General features: G+C 39.8%; 1 protein-coding gene across 7 annotated transcripts in view; it reads right to left on the minus strand.

Annotated features, from left to right (window-relative positions):
• usp6nl (USP6 N-terminal like) overlaps nucleotides 1–19,943 on the minus strand; it is a 233,461-nt gene that overhangs the window by 12,358 nt on the left and 201,160 nt on the right. For all 7 annotated transcript variants that reach the window (XM_059987357.1, XM_059987359.1, XM_059987360.1 and 4 more), the window contains one exon: nucleotides 15,541–15,693. In XM_059987357.1, coding sequence (XP_059843340.1) covers nucleotides 15,541–15,693 — 153 coding nt within the window. The remainder of the gene's footprint in view (nucleotides 1–15,540; nucleotides 15,694–19,943) is intronic.

Below are 19,943 nucleotides of genomic sequence, written 5' to 3' on the forward strand. Positions count from 1 at the left end.
AGTATCTGAAACTCATTATATTTAGAGCCGGTTTGAAAAATTGGAATACAGTGGATTCTGGTTAATTGGGACACATCAGGACCAGTTCATTTTGGCCCAATTAAGTAGCTGCCCCAATTAGCCTAAGTTTCATGGAAATAGTTTAAGAAAGACAAACTACATTAAACTGAGTAAAATATTATGTATTTAACTGAAATACAGAACAAATTGAACACTAATACAATTACTTAAGTACGATAAAATTGTGTATTAGTTCATAATAGTTACAAGCAGTCCCCGAGTTACAGACAACTTGTACTTACGAACGGAGGAAGGAGAACGCCATCCGCCCTTTTAAGTCGGATCACGACGCTGTCCGCCATTTTAAGTTGTTGCCGTTAACAGTGTGTTGAGTGTGTAACTTTGTTAAATATTTCTTAGCAAGATTCACCCTGACTCCCCCCCGGCCCCTTTTCCAGTCAGCTCCGCCCCCACTTGTCCCACTTAACCTGTCTCAGTGCGGGTGGATTTTAGGACCCGGGAGAGCAGGTGACCTGCCGCCCGCGGCTGCTGCTGTACTTTTTGTTATTAAGTGCGATCATGAATAATAGCCAGATCAGAAATGCTGATCAAGTCAACTAGATCCTAAAGAGAACTCTGATAGGCCAATCAGACAGTTCACTGCTGCTCAGCGATAGAACATAAAATCCGCAGTTTTCTGTTCCGTTGATGGAAAATGATCGCAATTGAAAATAAAGTGGAAATAATAATGCGATTGGAAAGAGGTGAAACACCATCGGTCATTGGAAAAGCTTTAGGCTACAGTCGGTCAAAGATTGGAACAACTTTAAAGGATACCGGTAAAGGATAAAGTAAGAATAATGAAGCATGTGAAAGGCCCTGCACCGATGAAAACTACAATTATTACTAAGCAACACAGTGGTTTAATTATTGAAATACATATGTTTCTTAAGTGTTTTATATGCATAGAAAGGTAAAATATATACTATATACTAATACAAACGTTTGACTAACTGACGCTAAATAATACCGGATGTACCTGTTCTGACTTATGTACAAATCTGACTTAAAGACGGACTCAGGAACAGAAGTCATTCATAACCCCCGACTGCCTGTACTGATGGAGAATTCAAACACTGCATGTTGCCATGTTCTTTTGATTGAGTGCAAATCAACAAAATCAATGCCGACACATAGTGCAGATAACTTTGCCTTCCTGCATGAAGTAGTGTCAAAAATCACTGCTTTTTAATTCAGCATTGGTTACCCCAAATGAATAGCATAATGCAAGCATACACTGTTAATGCTATTTAAAAATCGTTCACTGTGAGCACAGTGTAGTGTCTAACGACCACACAAGTGCACAAGTCTGACGCTAGTTGGAAATGTTTGGCAACAGTCTCCTGCTCAATTAAGTGGTATTGTGTACCAAATAAACAAAAGGAACCCTGGCTATTTTCTTGATTAGTCTGTTCTTTAAATGGTGTTCCAAATAAGTGGCTGGCCCGATTAACCGATGGCCCAATTAAATGGAATCCACTGTATTTTCCAATGCTATGCAATAACATTATGCAAAAATGAGCATGAAACATTATATTACCTTTTCAATTATTACTTACAACTGATCCTGAAGATAAAGCATGTAACTTTTACTTCTCTGGATAATACTGAATAAATCTTAGGTTTAATTTACTATCTCCTTCAGGATCATGCCATTTAGAAATAATAAAGAATTCTACAGTTCAATTGGGATACTATGCTATGAAATTTTTAGTTCTGATTCTAATTATACCAAAACTAAGGTAAATATTATATGATTTGACTGTATGATATCTCAAAACCTTAGAAAATAGACTGGTCTCAGTACTCGAATGATTAAAGCCAGTGATTTAAAAATGAAAGCTAACCCTGTAGATACAAATTTAGTGCTTCCTTACCTTGATTTTTCAAGTATAATTTTAAATATCAGAGGTATTTTTTATTAATAACCTCTACACAAATGCAAATACTTGTTAGCACAGAGTATTTGCCTTTTGGGATTTCAGTAACTACATTCTGATTTTTGATAAATATCTACCAAAACAAGTAAGTGAATAATAATTGTTGCAGTAGAAATTAAAGGGACCCAACAAGCAGACAGCTTGCCATACTCTCCTCCAAAATATCAGGGCTCCAGATCCTGACTTTCCTTTAAGATTAGCTGGTTCACTTGAAAACTTATAATATGATTTAACATCTAACATAACTGAATTAGAAGTGCGTTTGGATTTTAATAGGAACAATATACAGTAGACCAAAAAATCTGATAGTTTGGAATCACCAATTCCCAACAATTGGGAGTTTTAGGGTACTGTGCTGTTTGCTTTAGGAACATTCTTGTGGGAAGGAAATCTGCAGTTCTTGTTGTCCTGGAGTACATATTGGAGTGATGCTATAGTGGATCATTCAGAAATACAGTGCAAAAAACTACTCAAAAAATCAGTTCAATAAACTCGTTCTAATGGTTCAGAAGGAACACAAGACAAACATTTCACTCACTTTTTCACTGCCACCTACTGGAAAAGCATTTAACTGCTTGTGATACATTTATATTCAAAGATTTATCTGTGAACAAATTACACTTTTGGAATAACTACAAAACTTGTATGCTTTGTAAGATATTTTCTAAATGTTAAAAAAGCATTTAATTAAAATCTTATAGTTTCAAAGTGGGTCTGATGCTTGTATAATCAAAATGACTAATTAGGATTCCAAATAAGATTCAAATTGTTAAAGATAGGCACTTCACTTCCATTACTTTTTAAGATATTAGAAAATTGAATTGCATCCCAAACTGGAATCAACAAGCAGGTACAACACTTACTTTTTTCTTTAACTTTGTCAAACAAAATCCCTATATTACAACCAATACTTGTCAAGGCAATATAATTTTTAAAAATCTTGTATGCCATCGCTTATAGCAGTATGTTTATTCCACATTTGGAACATTTATTGCTAATTATTAGCCTGCTACTTTGGTTGAACAGACTTAGATTTTTATCTTCTCAAAGTGTTAACCTTTTCTTCATTTCACTGGAAGAAGACTGTCAACTTTGTTTGACTGTCATTGTCCTCAGGTTATAATCTTTTGCTAGCTGTCATATAAAACCAAGCTCAGCCAATTAGTTTAATGGATTAAAAATTAGATTAAATTAAAACAAAGTCAATTTAGAGTATCAGGTTCATTGAAGTTGAAACATTCATACATTATTAAAATGCCTCAGCACAAATGGAGGAAAAAAATCTGAATGCCATCTGCGAGATGCATTAATTGATAACATTGGTCTGTATGATACTATAATCACCAGACCAAACAGAAATCAGTTGTTGTTTCAACACAAAGAGGAATAACAACATATAATGTACCTATAAATGGTTATTTTTCGAAATCATTAAGGATGTGACCACACGGGAATCTTTATTTTGATCACCTGGGTGATATTCTCAAGATCAGGATTTAATGGCACTCCTTAATCTCCCTTGTTGCAAACTTTTGAATGGCTGCAATCCTCATGGCAAAGCAGAGATCAGGCAGAGATTCCAAGGTTTTAACTGAATACATCAACAAGCTGGCAATATTCTTTGAAGCAATTTAGGGTAGAGTTGTAGGAAAGATTTTAAAGCTAAAGATGAACTTTATTTGTCATATGCACATTGAAATATCCATCGTTTGCATCAAATCAGCAAGTTTAGGCTGGGCAGCTCGCAAGTATCGCCACGCTTCTGGAGGCAACATAATATGCCCACGACTTACTACCTTAACTGTATGTCTTTGTAACGTGGGAGGAAACTGGAGCAAGCGGAGGAAGCCCACGCGGTCACAGGGAGAAAATCCAAATTCTCACAGTTGGTGCTGGGGATCAAACATCAGTCTTACAGCTGGCACTAACCACTATGCTACCATGTCAAAGGCTGTAAAACAAAAGGTGTATCTAACTGCTGTTGTGCAGGACAGAAGAATGAAAATGTATATATCACTCAATTTTCAGATGTTAGTTTAGAAGAATGCTCTTCAGGCACAGCTCTCTACTTCTATCATAATCAACTTACAGTGGTGTTAGAAAGTTTATTTTTTCTAAAGTCCTGCCGAAGGGTGTCAGCCCAAAACATCAACTGCACTTTTCTCCATAGATGCTGCCTGGTTTACCGAATTCCTCCAGCATTTTGCGTGTGTTACTTTAGAATATTCTCTATTTCGGCATAAATATAACTTAAAATGTGATCAGATCTTCACACAAGTCCTAAAGCTACATAAAGAGAACCAAATTAAACAAATAACACAAAAAACATTACACTTTTGCATTTACTTATTGAGAAAACCAATCTAATATTACATGTACTTGTTGAAAAAGTAGGTGAACCTTTACTTTCTGTAGGTGGTGTGACCACCCTTGTACAGCAATTAACTTCAACCAAATGTTTCTGGTAACCGTTGATCAGTCCTGCACATTGGCTTGGAGGAATTTTAGGCCATTCCTCCTCACAAAGCTGCTTCAATTCTGGGACGTTGGTGGGCTTCCTTGAATGAACTGCTTGCTTCCGGCCCTTCTACAACACTTCTATACGATTAAGGTCAGGACTTTGACTCAGCCATTCCAAAATGTGAAATTTCTTCTGCTTTAACCATTCTTTGGTAGACCGATTTGTATGTTTAGGGCTGTTGTCCTAACCCTTTCTCTTGAGCTTCAGTTCATGGATACATACCCTTACATTTTCCTATAGAATTTTCTGCTACAATTCTAAATTCATAGTTTCCTCAATGATGGCAAGATGCCCTGGTCCTGAGGCAGCAAAGCAGGCCCAAACCACGGCACTGCCACCACCATGTTTCACAGATAGGATGAGGTTCTTATACTGGAATGCAGTGTTTGCTTTTCACCAAACATAATGCTTCTCATTTATGTAACCATATAACAATTACAGCACGGAAACAGGCCATCTCAGCCCTTCTAGTTCGTGCCAATACTTACTCTCACCTAGTCTCACTGGCCCGCACTCAGCCCATAACCCTCCATTCCTTTCCTGTCCATATACCTATCCAATTTTACTTTAAATGACAATACCGAACCTGCATCTACCACTTCTACTGGAATTTCATTCCACACAGCTACAACTCTCTGAGTAAAGAAATTCCCCCTCGTGTTAGCCTTAAACTTTTACCCCCTAACTCTCAAATCATGTCCTCTTGTTTGAATCTCCCCTACTCTCAATGGAAAAAGCCTATCCACGTCAACTCGATCTATCCCCCTCATTATTTTAAGTTCCTCTATCAAGTCCCCCCTCAACCTTCTACGCTCCAAAGAATAAAGACCTAACTTGTCAGCCTTGCCCTGTAACTTAGGTACTGAAATCCAGGTAACATTCTAGTAAATCTTCTCTGTACACTCTCTATTTTGTTGATATCTTTCCTATAATTTGGTGACCAGAACTGTACACAATACTCCAAATTCAGCTTTACCAATGTCTTGTACAATTTTAACATTACATCCCAACTCCTAAACTCAATGCTCTGATTTATAAAGGACAGCATACCAAAAGCTTTCTTCACCACCCTATCCACATGAGATACCACCTTCAGGGAACTATACACCATTATCCCTAGATCACTTTATTCTGCTGCATTCTTCAATGCCCTACTATTTACCATGTATGTCCTATTTGGATTATTCCTACCAAAATGTAGCACCTCACACTTATCAGCATTAAACTCCATCTGCTATCATTCAGCCCAGTCTTCTAACTGGCCTAAATCTCTCTGCAAGCTTTGAAAACCTACTTCATTATCCACATCACCACCTACCTTAGTATCAGCTGCATACTTACTAATCCAATTTACCACCCCATCATCCAGATCATTAATGTATATGACAAACAACACTGGACCCAATACACATCCCTGAGGCACACCACTAGTCACCGGCCTCCAACCTGACAAACAGTTATCCACCACTACTCTGTGGCATCTCCCATCTAGCCACTGTTGAATCCATTTTACTATTTCAATATTAATACCTGACGATTGAACCTTCCTAACTAACCTTCCATGCGGAACCTTGTCAAAGGTTTTACTGAAGTCCATATAGACAACATCCACTGCTTTACCCACATCAACTTTCCTCGTAACCTCTTCAAAAAATTCAATAAGATTTGTCAAATATGACCTTCCACACACAAATCCATGCTGACTATTCCTAATCAGACCCTGTCTATCCAGATAATTACATATACCATCTCTAAGAATACTTTCCATTAATTTCCACCGACGTCAAACTGACAGGCTGATAATTGCTAGGTTTACTGTTAAAACCCTTTTTAAACAATGGAACCACATGAGCAATACGCCAATCCTCCAGCACCAGCCCCGTTTCTAATGACATTTGAATTATTTCTGTCAGAGCCCCTGCTATTTTTACACCAACTTCCCTCAAGGTCCTAGAGAATATCCTGTCAGGACCCAGAGATTTATCCACTTTTATATTCCTTAAACGCTCCAGTACTTCCTCCTCTTTAATTGTCACAGTTTCCATAACTTCCCTACTTGTTTCCCTTATTTTGGATTTATCCATCCACAGCGCATTCTTCCAATAGCCTTCTGACTTATCCACATGGTCTTAAGCAAACTTTATAACCATATAACAATTACAGCATGGAAACAGGCCATCTTGGCCCTTCTAGTCCGTGCCAAATGCTTACACTCACCTAGTCCCACCGAACTGCACTCAGCCCATAACCCTCCATTCCTTTCCTGTCCATATACCTATCCAATTTTACTTTAAATGACACCGAACTTGCCTCTACCACTTCTACTGGAAGATCATTCCACACAGCTACAACTCTGAGTAAAGAAATTTCCCCTCGTGTTACCCCTAAACTTTTGCCCCCTAACTCTCAACTCATGTCCTCTTGTTTGAATCTCCACTACTCTCAATGGAAAAAGCCTATCAACATCAACTCTATCTATCCCCCTCATAATTTTAAATACCTCTATCAAGTCCCCCCTCAACCTTCTACGCTCCAAAGAATAAAGACCTAATTTGTTCAACCTTTCTCTGTAACTTAGGTGCTGAAACCCAGGTAACATTCTAGTAGACAGGCAGCAATGTTCTTCTTGGAGAGGAGTGGCTTTCTCCTTGCAATCCTACCAGGCACACCTTTGTTGTTTAGTGTTTGCCTGATAAAACTCATGAACCACTGACAACAGCCAATACAAGATAGGCCTGTAGCTTCTTAGATATTACCCTGGGGGGTTCTTTATGACCTTCTGGAATACTACCACCTTGCTCTTGGAGCGATTTTTGTTGGTCATCCATTCTTGGGGAGAGTAACAACGGTGTTGAATTTCCTCCATTTGTGGAGCCTAAACTCTTTAGAAATGGATTTGTATCCCTTTCCAGCCTGGTGAGAATCAATAACTTTTTTTCTGAGGTTCTCAGAAAACCTCAGAAGTTTTTGGCACACTTCCAAAAGCTTGTGGTGAAGATCACACTTTGATAGTGAAGACCCAGGTTTATGTTCTTTAAATAGGACAAGGCCTCCCACACTCATACCTGATTGTCATCCCATTGATTGAAACACCTGACTCTAATTTATCCTTTAAATAAACTAATAATCCTAGAGGTTCACATGCTTTTTCCAACAAATACATGAAATATTGAATCATTTTTCTCAATAAATAAATGAACAAGTATAATTTTGTTTTTTATTTAATAGGGAACACTTTATCTAGTTTTGATAAAATGAAGATCTGATCACATTTTAGGTCATATGTATGCAGAAACGGAGAAAATTCTAAAGGGTTCATAAACTTCTACCACCACTGTAGCTACTAAGTCCTGTTTTCAATAATTTATCAGAGTAAATTAACTTTGGAAGAAATATTGTAGCAATGAAACACTGACTGCCTATTGGAAAATACATAGAATTGGCAATTTCACTTCTAAATCTATAATTTATGTTTTTGATGTTATTATACAGAGTTCACACAGCTGGACTCTATACACTCCATTTAGTTCTAGTTACAAAGCACTAGAGATGCATGTGTCTTTCCAGTAGTGAGGCTCCAAGTGAGTTCTACAAGCACAACTATAGGGAGGTGTCCATTATGGCATCCTGCATGCTGAACAGTTTACTGGTCTTGAAAGGAATACCCAGCATAAACAGGGAATGGCCACAAGGTCGATCCCTTGTATCAGAGAGGACAGTTATCGAGACAAACAAGAACATCTCAGACTTCCAGCTTAAATGATAAACAGAAAGAGATGTCAATGGTTTCAGTAAAACTTTGTCAAAGGAATTTTAACTACAAACTAGAGAATATCATCATCATTGTATGCTGCGTCATATGATTGTTCTTGGCAAATTTTTCTACTGAAGTGGGTTGCCATTGAATTCTTCTGGGCAGTTTCTTTACAAGACGGTGACATCAGCCATTATCAATACTCTTCAGAGACTGTCTGGCATCACTGGTCACATAATCAGGACTCGTGATACGCACCAGCTGCTCATATGACCATCTACCATCTGCTCCCATGGCTTCATGTGACCCTGATCGGGGAAGCTAAGCAGGTGCTACACCTTGCCCAAGGGTGACCTGCAGGCTTGTGGAGGGAAGCAGTGCCTGACACCTTGTTTACATTCTCCACATTTATATTCTCTAGAGGATATAGAGAGGCAAAAGCCAACCAACCAAAGAATGACAACAAAGCATATGCTCATACAACGATTATGCTGGGCAATAGTCCATCAAGTGGAAAGCAGAGGCAGAAATTCCAGAAACATTCAAGAAACGGATGTTCTGAGATAAGATTTCTATGGGTAGTTCAGCTGGTTGGCACAGAATAGCATCCCTTCCCTTGATGACTATTTCTAAATATTTTCATCTCAACTCTAAATTTCTGAATTTATTTGCATTAATCTGGCTTGCTGTAGAGGGCTTCATGGATGTTTTCCATGAAAGCCTCAACTCCATGGAAAACATCTTGAAGTTCAGAGAATTCCCAGGAACTGTACAACATCAAATAAGGCAAACTGTCATACCAGCAATGAACTGAAATCAACAAGTCAACAGACTCTCAAAAACAGAGCAAGAAGCACTTAATAATCTCAGCAAGGACTAGAACATTGTAATACTGCCAGCATATAAAGGACGCACGACAGTCGTGTTAGCAAAGCTGACTGCATCAAAAAGTCCAAAGGGTTAGTCAGAGACACTACCACATATCGACCAATTGACAACAAACCACCCTCAAAACTGAAGTCAGATCTATGCCAGTTGGAAGCCGCAAAGGAAATAACTGAACAGGAACATCTCAGAGTGAAGGCGGATTACATGAACAACCCAAAATTCTACGGACTACTGAAGGTCCACAAAGACGTCATTCCCACCAGAAATCCAAACTTACAAACTGGCGGAAGAACAATAAATACGACTGAAACATCTTGTTGCTTGTTCAGACTATTCAATAAACAACATATGACAGTTTCTACAGAAGCTGCAGAACATCCAGCTGGACAACAATGAATTAATGGTCTCATTCAACATCATCTTGACCACAAATTGGTGAAAGATACACGATCTACTTAAACAACAAACAACCCAGTCGATGAGACTCCAAAGTATACACGAACTTCTGAACTTTTGCTTAAAAACATACTTCCAATTTAACGGACAATTCTATTAACAGCTAAAAAAAGCACCATGGGATCTCCGATATCCGAGTTCATCAAGGAAGGTGTCCTGCAAAAACTGGAGAGTATTACAAATTATCACACCAAAACTAAGGGTGCGCTATGTCAATGACAACTTAGTTATATTCAAATGAAATACGATAAAAGAGGTGCAAAATTCATCTGGGAAACTACAAAACTCCTGGCATAAGCACAGAACAAAAAATAAAGAGAATTCTTAGACATTTGGTTCTTAACGGAAGACTCTATTAACAAGCATATTGAATAGATGCAATTTATGAACCTATACATCTGCAGGATCAAGACTGAAGGGTGAAGCATGGGCGCCTGAGGAATCAATGCTCACAACGATGGATACAGTCAGTGGTCATCACTCAGCTATCCAATTGGCTGGGACCCAGCAGAGACTAACAGCCAGCACAACAGCCAACCAATCAGAACAAGTTGGACCAATATAAATGAGGGCACTCAGCAGAAACAACACCAATTGTAGACTGATGATGTCACCTCAACTGGTGACAGAATGCCTGCGACCTATCTCCAGACCTAGTGAACGACTCTGCAAACAAGCAGTTAACCTGAACACAGAGATGGGTCTCGGTCCGAAACACTGACTGTATTCTTTTCTACAGATGCTGCCTGACCTGCTGGGTTCCTCTAGTATTTTGTGTGTGTTGCTTGGACTTCCAGCATCTGCAGACTGTGACTTGTTTGTGATTGGAGCACCTTATCAAACACCTTTTTAAAATCAATATATCCATGAACTGCATTTCCTTATTATCCTCTCTGATAGGTTATCAGTCTAACTTCTAAAATGTCTTCCCATCGCAATGTTAAAGTCTCTTTCACTGTTTCATCAATCATATAACCAGAGTTTCCACTATTTGAATTTCAAAGGCATGCACTTGAATGCAGGGCAGGCATACAAACCAAACTTACTAGCCTTTTTCCAATTTCAGTTGGTGTTAAGTAAATTCACATTAAATGAAGACTGATTTTGAACCTGGATCTCACAGCTAGGGCTAATATTCTTGAGTTCTCCAGGCGAAAAGACTTTTGTATGCAGAAGAGTAAAGTGGGAACTTAGCTGCTGTGAAATGGTGAATTCCTTATTTACCCAAATAGACATTCAGACTGTGTTACGAGTTAAAGTGATGTCAGGAACCTGGCTTCTACATGCACTGAGACTATCAAATTCATCCAAGTTCTCCAAACTGCCATTAGCCCTTGTATGTATTGAATAACAAATTACTGATATAATTCCCAGAGTCTAGAGTCAGTTTAGGTTGGACTTAAAATCAATAACTGCTAAGTGTTTAATTATTACCACATCTTAATAATTATTGCATTTACAGAATAGAGAGTAAATAATTTAAACATTCACAAAAATAATGAGTGCCAATAAAAAGTTAGTTGCAAAGCTCTACCTTTATTAAGGTTCTTTTGGCTGCTGTGCAAGTTCATTAAATGAAGACCATGGGAAGAAGGGAGGCAGAAGGGGCACCAGAGAGAGGTGACAGGCAGGTGAGAAGAAAAGTAGTTAGAGGGAATCCCAAGGGAGGGCAAGGAGTAAAGGTGGGAGGGGAGAAAGGGAGGAAGTGGGGGTAAGGGATGGCAGGAGGTGGAAAGGTGGAAGGGGAGGGGCTGAAGGTGGGGGCATTGGTAGGGGTGGCAGGGGGGAAAGGGGGAAGGGGGAAGGGGAGGAAGGAGGGGAGTGGGAAGGAGGTGTCCCAGATGGAATACAAGGTTTGGTTCCTCCAACCTGAGTGCTCTCACTGAGGGAAAAATTGGAGAGTATTACAAATGATCACACCAAAACTAAGGGTGCGCTATGTCAATAACAACTTTGTCATACTCAAACGAATTAAGATAAAAGAGGTGCAAAACTCATCTGCGAAACTACAAAAATCCTGGCAGAAGCACAAAACAAGAAATGAAGGAAGCCATGAACTGACACATAGGAATGGGAGTGGAGATTGCAATTAAAATGCTTGTTGCAAAATTTCCCGGTGGCCAACAATTTTAATTCGAATCCCCACTCCCATTCCAATATGTTGGTTCACGGTGTCCTCTACTGCAATGATAAGGCCACTCTCAAGTTGGAGAAGCAACATCTCATGTTCCTTCTGGGTAACCTCCGACCTAATGGCACGAACATCAATTTCTCTAACTTTCTATATTTACTCCCTCCCCTTTCCCTCTTCTTCAATTCCCCACTCTAGTTGACTCTCTTAGCTCTTCTCTTTTTCTCATCTGCCTAACCCCCACCCCCCCCCCCCGTGCCCCACCTCCTCCCTTTCTTCCATGGTCCACTCTCCTCTCCTAATCAGATTCCTTTACCTTTTCCACCTATCACCTCTCAGCTTCTCATTTCATCTCTCCTCTCCCACACACCTTGCTTCACCTATCACCTTTTAACTTGTACTCCTCATCTCCCTCCTTCTTATTCTTGTTTTTAATCCCTTTCTTTCCAATCCTGATCAGGCTCTTGGGCCAAAATAATGACTGATTATTCCTTTCCATCCTGCCTGACCTGCTGAGTTCCTCCTCTATTCTTATATGTGCTCTCATTGGAGATTCTCCACTAATGGAAGCATCTTGGCAGGCACTGTGGAAGAACAATGCAAAGTACTGATGTAACTTATCCACAATTCCTTTGCTATCAATTCTGCTGTCTTGCTCTTTCAGTCTTACAGTTACTTTAGCTATCCTTTTCCTTTTTAAATATTCATAAAAATCATTGCTATTTGTCTCGATATTAGCAGTTGCATCTCATAGTCAATTTTCTCCTTCCTTCAAAACTGTTTACTTTGTTTGTTCTAGTCTTGGATTTAGTATTTCCCTTGATCTCCTTTGATAATATTGGTTCCTATTTCTCCTGAGATGCCTCGTTCTAAATGGAATAAATTTCCACTGAACACCATGAACTAATTGTTTAAATGTCTGTCATTGCTCATCCACCAACTTACCTCATAGCCAGTTTGCCCAATCCACCAGAGAATTCCTTACTTTTAAAATTGCCCTTACACAAATTGAAGATATTGATAATGAACACAGGGCGCTTATTCTCAAACTGTATCTGCCACATTGCAATCAATATTCCCACAGAATCGTTAATCATATCTTTTGCTAAATCTACTTGTTATACAGATTCAAACCTCAAACAGCCTGGGACTCACTTACACTAGGAAATGATCCCTAAAACATGCCATAAATTTCTCTTCCATGGTACCTGTCTCAGTCTGGTTCATCTAATCAAATGCAAATTAAAATCATCCATGATAACTGCAGTTCCTTTCTTACACAATATTGCTTTGTCCATTTTGTTTCATCTTATTATGAAGCAGCACCTTGGCTGTCTGCTTTACCCTGCTATTCAATATTTTCACCCACACAGATTCCACATCATTACCCTGTGCATTGATAATTGCTACACAGTAAGCCTGATTTCTTTCTTGATAAACAAATCTTCTCCACACTCCCTTAGCCTTTACCAAGCAAACAAAAATCACAAACCGCTGAAAGAACTCAGTGGGTAAGAACTATCTGTCTGTAGGGGCTAAAGGATAACCATTACTTCAAGGAGAGATCCTGCATAATGATGATATGACCCAAAAGGTCGGCCAATCATTTGCAGTTTACATTTGTGCTTCAGATCCCAGCATCTGCTGCCTCTTGCGTCTCAACTCCTTTTTGCCTCTTAGAAACATAGAAAATAGGTGCAGGAGTAGGCCACTCGGCCCTTTGAGCCTGCACCGCCATTCAGTATGATCATGGCTGATCATCCAACTCAGAACCCTGTACCTGTTTTCTCTCCATACCCACTGATCCCTTTAGCCACAAGGGCCATATCTAATTTGCTCTTATATATAGCCAGTGAACCGGCCTCAACTGTTTCCTGTGGCAGAGAATTCCACAGATTCACCACTCTCTGTGTGAAACGTTTTTCCTCATCTCCGTCCTAAAAGGCTTCCCCTTTATCCTTAAACTGTGAGCCCTCCTTCTGGACTTCCCCAACATCGGAAACAATCTTCCTGCATCTAGCCTGTCCAACCCCTTTAGAATTTTATACACTTCAATAAGATCCCCCCTCAATCTTCTAAATTTCAGAGAGTATAAGCCTAGTCGATCCAGTCTTTCTTCATACGAAAGTCCTGCCATCCCAGGAACAAATCTGGTGAACCTTCTCTGTACTCCCTCTATGGCAAGAATGTCTTTCCTCAGATTAGGGGACCAAAACTGCACACAATATTCTAGGTGTGGTCTCACCAAGGACTTGTACAACTGCAGTAGAACCTCCCTGCTCCTGTACTCAAATACTTTTGCTATGAACGCCAACATACCATTTGCCTTTTTCACCACCTGCTGTACCTGCATGCCCACCTGCAATGACTGATTTACAATGACACCCAGGTCTCGTTGCATCTCCCCTTTTTCTACTCGGCCACCGTTCAGATAATAATCTGTTTTCCTGTTCTTGCAACCAAAGTGGATAACCTCACATTTATCCACATTAAATTGCATCTGCCATGAATTTGCCCACTCACCTAACCTCTCCTTTTGGACCCTCCAATAACCTAGAATTTAAGCTCCCATTTCTGATCATCCTGTAGTTAAAACATCTGACTTGTAGCAAACACAACATGCATTTAGATATAGAATTAAGCTTAAACTTTTTATACTTTTTTCTTACTTTCTGCTTATCTTTATCTTACCCATTTGGTTATATTTTGCCCTTTCCCATCATATTTTTGATTTTTGTTTTCCTCCTCATCTTGAACACTACTCTCTTATTTTGTTAATTTATTAAACTTCCCATGACCAGAGCCCCTCTAATTAGGTTAAAGCCATTTCTAGATTTCCACTTACTATCTCAATAGTAGCTCAATCTGCCTGGATAGTAAGCCAAGTTTTTTTAAAAACTGTATCTTGGTAACATTGTCCCACTGGATCAGCTTCCTCCTTCGTGGTATTTGCTGCCAGTGTCCCATGAATCAGAAAATCATTTATCTCAAACTAATTCATGAGCCATGGTCACTCATTGTGTACAGGGTCATTGCTATTTATTTCTTCACTGATTCCAATTTGCTGCTCTATTGTTCATCCCACAGATGGAAGAATAAAAGGAGATCCAACTCCACAGATTTCATCTGAACTGCCTTTAACCAATTTCCTAAAAGCAGAGTTCATAAACATGCAGGAATGCAAAAAAACTGAATTTATTTAAATGTTCTCTTCCAACAATACAATCGCTCTGTTTAATGTTCAGTACCACATGGTACAGATCTGAAAAATTATGCCTAGAATGACCTTTACATTTACACATGAGCAACATTGCTCTAATCTTATTACTGATAATTTACTTGCAAGTTGTTGGATTTGGGCGTAAAACTGTTATTGATCTCACAGTTTAATCTTACAATGCTTCCTCATATTTTTATATAATCATCTATACAAGTGTAGTTATTCAGGGAATTAGCCAGTAATTGTAGTATGGCTGATTCTGTAATTTTCCAGAAGTTTCTTAGTTTTTCCACACCTCTTGAATCTTGCTATTTTTAAAGTTAATTGTTATGATTGTCTTAAGTTTTCAGTCTGAATTAATTTTTGTATAAGATGACCATGACTTCTTTGTTCTTTGTCTTTCTCCTTTCTTTGTTCTTTACTCTTATAACACTCAATGAACAGCTATAACCAACAGGTTTAATGTCTCATTCTTGATTTCCAAATTGCTGGATCACAAATTTCACTATGATCCAACAAAATATAGAAGTGCAGTCTGTTTAATGTTGAGGGTTATATTGGAACACTTACCTGGTGGAGGCAAGTCTAGTTTACTACGTTTTAGCTCAGACATTGAATTCTGAAGCTGGTCTATAACAAAGTCATCTTCAAAGAAGAAATCCTTGGCCAGAGATTCCTGCAGAAACTCTATCAAATCTTCCATTGCTAATTTCATCATATGTTCTGTAAAACAAATAGACTTCTCTTACAATTTTGAAGGGAATGGATTTTCCTGCCTTATCTGAAAGATTTACCATGTTTTGTCTGACCACGCCAGCAAAGCATGTACTCTCATATGCAGGTGATTACTGGTTAGATCTGTTTTCTACTTTTATCATACCTGTAATAAATGCCAAGCTTTTGTTTAGAAGCTCTACTTTACAATATTACAGAAATCAAGATCTCCACATGGGAAAAGCACCACTATGAACATATCCTAACTTAATCTGAGGAAAAGATTACTCACAACAAAGATGACAAGGAGACAGGAATCCATTATCATTCATCTATCGTACTCAATCCTATTTTATAAGAATTTTTAGATGTCCCACAGCTAAAAGTCACTTAAAAATCATCAAGCCATCACAACAACCCTGTTATCATTACACCTTTCCAGAATTTGTCTCCCTATCTGCTCCTCGATGTCCCTGTTACATAAAACAGAGTGGTCTGATGGTGGAATATAAAAAAACCCAGTATTTTCATACACAAGAGTCTCTACAGTTCACAGAGAATGGTGTGAAAGACAAAAAAATACATAGTAAGTTGCAGTTCAATGGGTGAAAATGCCTTGTTAACACAATATCAGAAGAGTGTGGCCAAGGTGATCACTCTGTGTTACAAGCGTAGTGTGCAGAAGCACAACATATTAAACCTTGAGTGACTGGGCATGAAACACAGGATAAAATATTAATATTCCTTGTGCCAATGGGTCATGAGCATTTGCTCGAGACTGTCTTGATGCTGGGAGTGGCACAGGGTTGACTTGCAGGGTTTTTCAAGTGGACACCCTCCTTCCTTGGTACTTTCATTGATTAGTCCCCTACATCTCAAGAGGGTTCAACTATGACTTCTGGCGTTCCAGAGTCACCCCCCCCCCCACCCTATTGCGTCCTCCCACTCTCTTGATGCTATCTTGGAACCCAGGAGAGGTCTTTTCACTTGATCCAAAGCTATTGACTGCTTCTTTCTGCTGCCTCTGAAGTGGCTCTGATGGTTTGCCATAGAGTCTGACTATGGATCCCTATCTCCCTAGGTGGATGTGGCTACAAATCCCCTGCAACCCATTTCCAAAGGACAAACTTTCATGTTCTAGCCCTGTCACTGAGCTTCAGCTGCTAGGTCTGCATAGCATAGCCTTTTGTGCTCATATGCTTCAGCCACCGAATCCTCCCATGGGACTGAGTTCCACAATGTAGATGAGCTGTACTGAAATGGACCAGAGAACCAATTCTGGCCTAATATTGTTGGTAGCAATTTCCAGTGGAAAGGTGAGTTTTTTTTTTAATTGATACCCATCTGCATTTAGTCATGGGCCACGTTTATCTGTCCTGTTTCTGGCTTAGGAGGGAGATTAGTTGGTCTTCTCCCTCCCTTCCGGATGAATGATGCTGGTATCAGAGCATTAGTCATTCTTGGGGTCAAGGAGTTGGTTGCTATCCTCTTGGTCTCATTTGCCACTGCCAGACTCTTCAAGACCTGATTGTGACACCACATGTATCTGCCTATGTGAGGTTGATTTTGTAGTTTGCCATGATATGTTTTAGGGCTGCCTGAATCGGTAACCCTGAAGCATATCCTGAGCTGGGTCCTGACCAAACCACTGGTGGAGGTTTTTTTGTGAGGGAAGCATATTATATTTAGCTCTGATGAGAAAGCCAAGTCTGTTTGTTTCCATCTCCCATGTCCTTCCAGCTGATTTTCCTCCTCTCTATGTTTTCCAACCATATCCATGACCCTTGCTTAGCTAAGGAGTCAGCCTTTGCAGCTCTGCCTGACTCTTCTTGTAGCTAGACTTCTTCGACAACTATCTACCTTCACTCTGGAATTGTGGCTCTGTGCCAGGTGGGTCCACTTGCTGCCAAACCAAAGCCAGCCCTGCTCTGTTGGACCTGCCCCACAATGTCTCTATGCCTAAGGGCAACTGTTGCTTGCTGCACTGCATCAGCTGGGGTCCATTTCTGCCTAGTTGAAAAGGTCCATGCAGTATTACTGATGGTTTAGTCATGAGTGCCTTTGTGCATCATCAGTAGTTGCACCTTAGAACACATGAAATCCTCTGTAAGGACAGTGAAAGGTAGTTCAAGGACTCCTTTATCATAGAGACTGATGTTACTGATACATCTTGGGACACCGAGCCACTTGTTTACAAACAACGTGATGGTTCACTCAAGAAGCTTCTTCACGGTTGTTGATGGGACCTTATAAGCAGTGAGTGGCCACATCGCCCGGGGTAGGAGCCCAAACTGTAAGCACCAGAACTTCAGTTTCCCAGGCAGTATGGTCTTGTTGATATTATCCAGGCCATTGGTGATGTGGTACTTCAGTTGCTGCACCTGCTCTTTGTCCATGAAGCTGGCGTTGTACCATCTACGCAGGCTTTTGACTGGCTGTTCAGACACTGTTGAAATTGGGCCATCACCAATAAAGAACTTTGTCTTTCAGCATTCCTTTGACTATGGAGATGCTTTGTGACTTGTGGTACGATTTTCATTCTGGCCCACTTGATGCCTTCCTGCAGCTTTCCAAGTAGTCACTTGGTGCATGCTGCAGTAGTGGTCAGTGCTGTTATATCATCCATGTACACCCAAACAGGGGGAAGATGAAGTCCAGCACTTGTTCTTTCACTGCCTACCACCCATCTCGAAGCCTTGATAATGACCTCCATGGCCATTGTGAAGGCCAGGATGATATAATGCAACCTGCCATATTGCCTACTTCCAGTCTCTGCCATGTTGTGGTAAACTCTGCTATTGTGAAACACAATTGCAGGACTTGAAAGTACAACTTTGCCAGCATTGTGATGGGCTCTGGTACCTGGAAGAAGTCAAATGCTTCCCAGAGGAGTGCACGGGGTACTGAGCCAAATGCATTGGTGAAGTCTACAAAGATCACACAGAGATTTCTTTTGTCCTTCCTAGCTGCTTGGATCTGGTGCCATATTGTACTTGCATGTTCCTAACACCTGGAGAAACCTGGAATTTCTATTTTCTGTACAGATGTATCAATGTACTTGTTTCTCTCCAGATAGCTGGCCAGCCTCTGTGCTATTACAGTGAAGAAGATTTTCCCCTCAACGTTTAGAAGGTAGACTGGTCAAAACTGACATGTTCTCTGCATCCTTTCTTTCAAAACCAGGATGCTGCCAGCCCTTCATCATGTTTTGGGTATTATTTGCCTCTGCTACACTACCCTCAATAAGCCTCCAGCGAAACTACAAGATGTCTGGGTGCATTCTTATAAAGCCCAAGTGCTACTCCATTAGGCCTGGGAGCAAATGCTACTCTTGGCATTGTACTGCCTTTTCTACTTCTCTCCATTTTGGAGTGTCAGAATCCTGGTGGGGGCTGAATTGACGGAACTTTGGATGGAATGATCATATGTTCCTGCACTTTCAAGTCAGTGTGAATCTTTTCTAAGTGCTCTTCCAGTTCCTGTTTGGATGTTTTCAAAGTTCCTCTTTTTTCCGGTGTGAAGAGACCGTTAATGAACTTAAAAGGGTCTTTGTAGGGCCATATTCTTGTTTGTTCTTTCTTTCTGTGCAGCTTCCTTAGATTCTCAGCTCTTTGCAACTTAAGTCAACCAGCTCTTGATGTCCACTTGAGGTCAGCTGAGGCCTTTCCTCTCATTAACTGGGGCTTTCTTCCACTATTTCCTCTGCATAATGTAGCCTCTTGCACTCATATGCTTCAACCACTGAATCCTCCAACAGGACTATGAATTCCATGATATAGAATACAGAACTTAACTTAGTGGTACTTCATTAGGTTCCTCCTGTACTTTATAAAATGGCCACTGAGTGCAAATCCATTGCTATGCATTTAAAGTAAGACAAGACTAGAGACACTAGCTTTATAATTTACATAGTTTGTTCCTCAACTATTGAACTTATTTGAGGAGGAGGTTGGTTCTTACTGTTGATTAATTTCTGGTCTCAATGCCAGTTTCTTATAAAAGCTGACACATTACATTACTTGACTCTGTACTTTTCAACAGTGGAATATTCTTTGCTTGGCAGCTGTTAAGGCTTGTCCTGGCATTAGCAAAATTCTTTTGAGAAACAACCTAATCCAACGAAATCTCTCAAGGCACTTAACAGAATGATTATTAAATGAAGCACCAATCAAGCTGCTGGAAAAATTTGGAAGGTCAAGAAGTATCTGTGGGAGGAAAGGAATTGTCAACGTTTGGGTTGAAATCCTGCATCAGGACTC

This window comes from Hypanus sabinus, chromosome 13 (genome assembly GCF_030144855.1).
Source record: "Hypanus sabinus isolate sHypSab1 chromosome 13, sHypSab1.hap1, whole genome shotgun sequence".
Taxonomy (NCBI): Eukaryota; Metazoa; Chordata; class Chondrichthyes; order Myliobatiformes; family Dasyatidae; genus Hypanus; species Hypanus sabinus.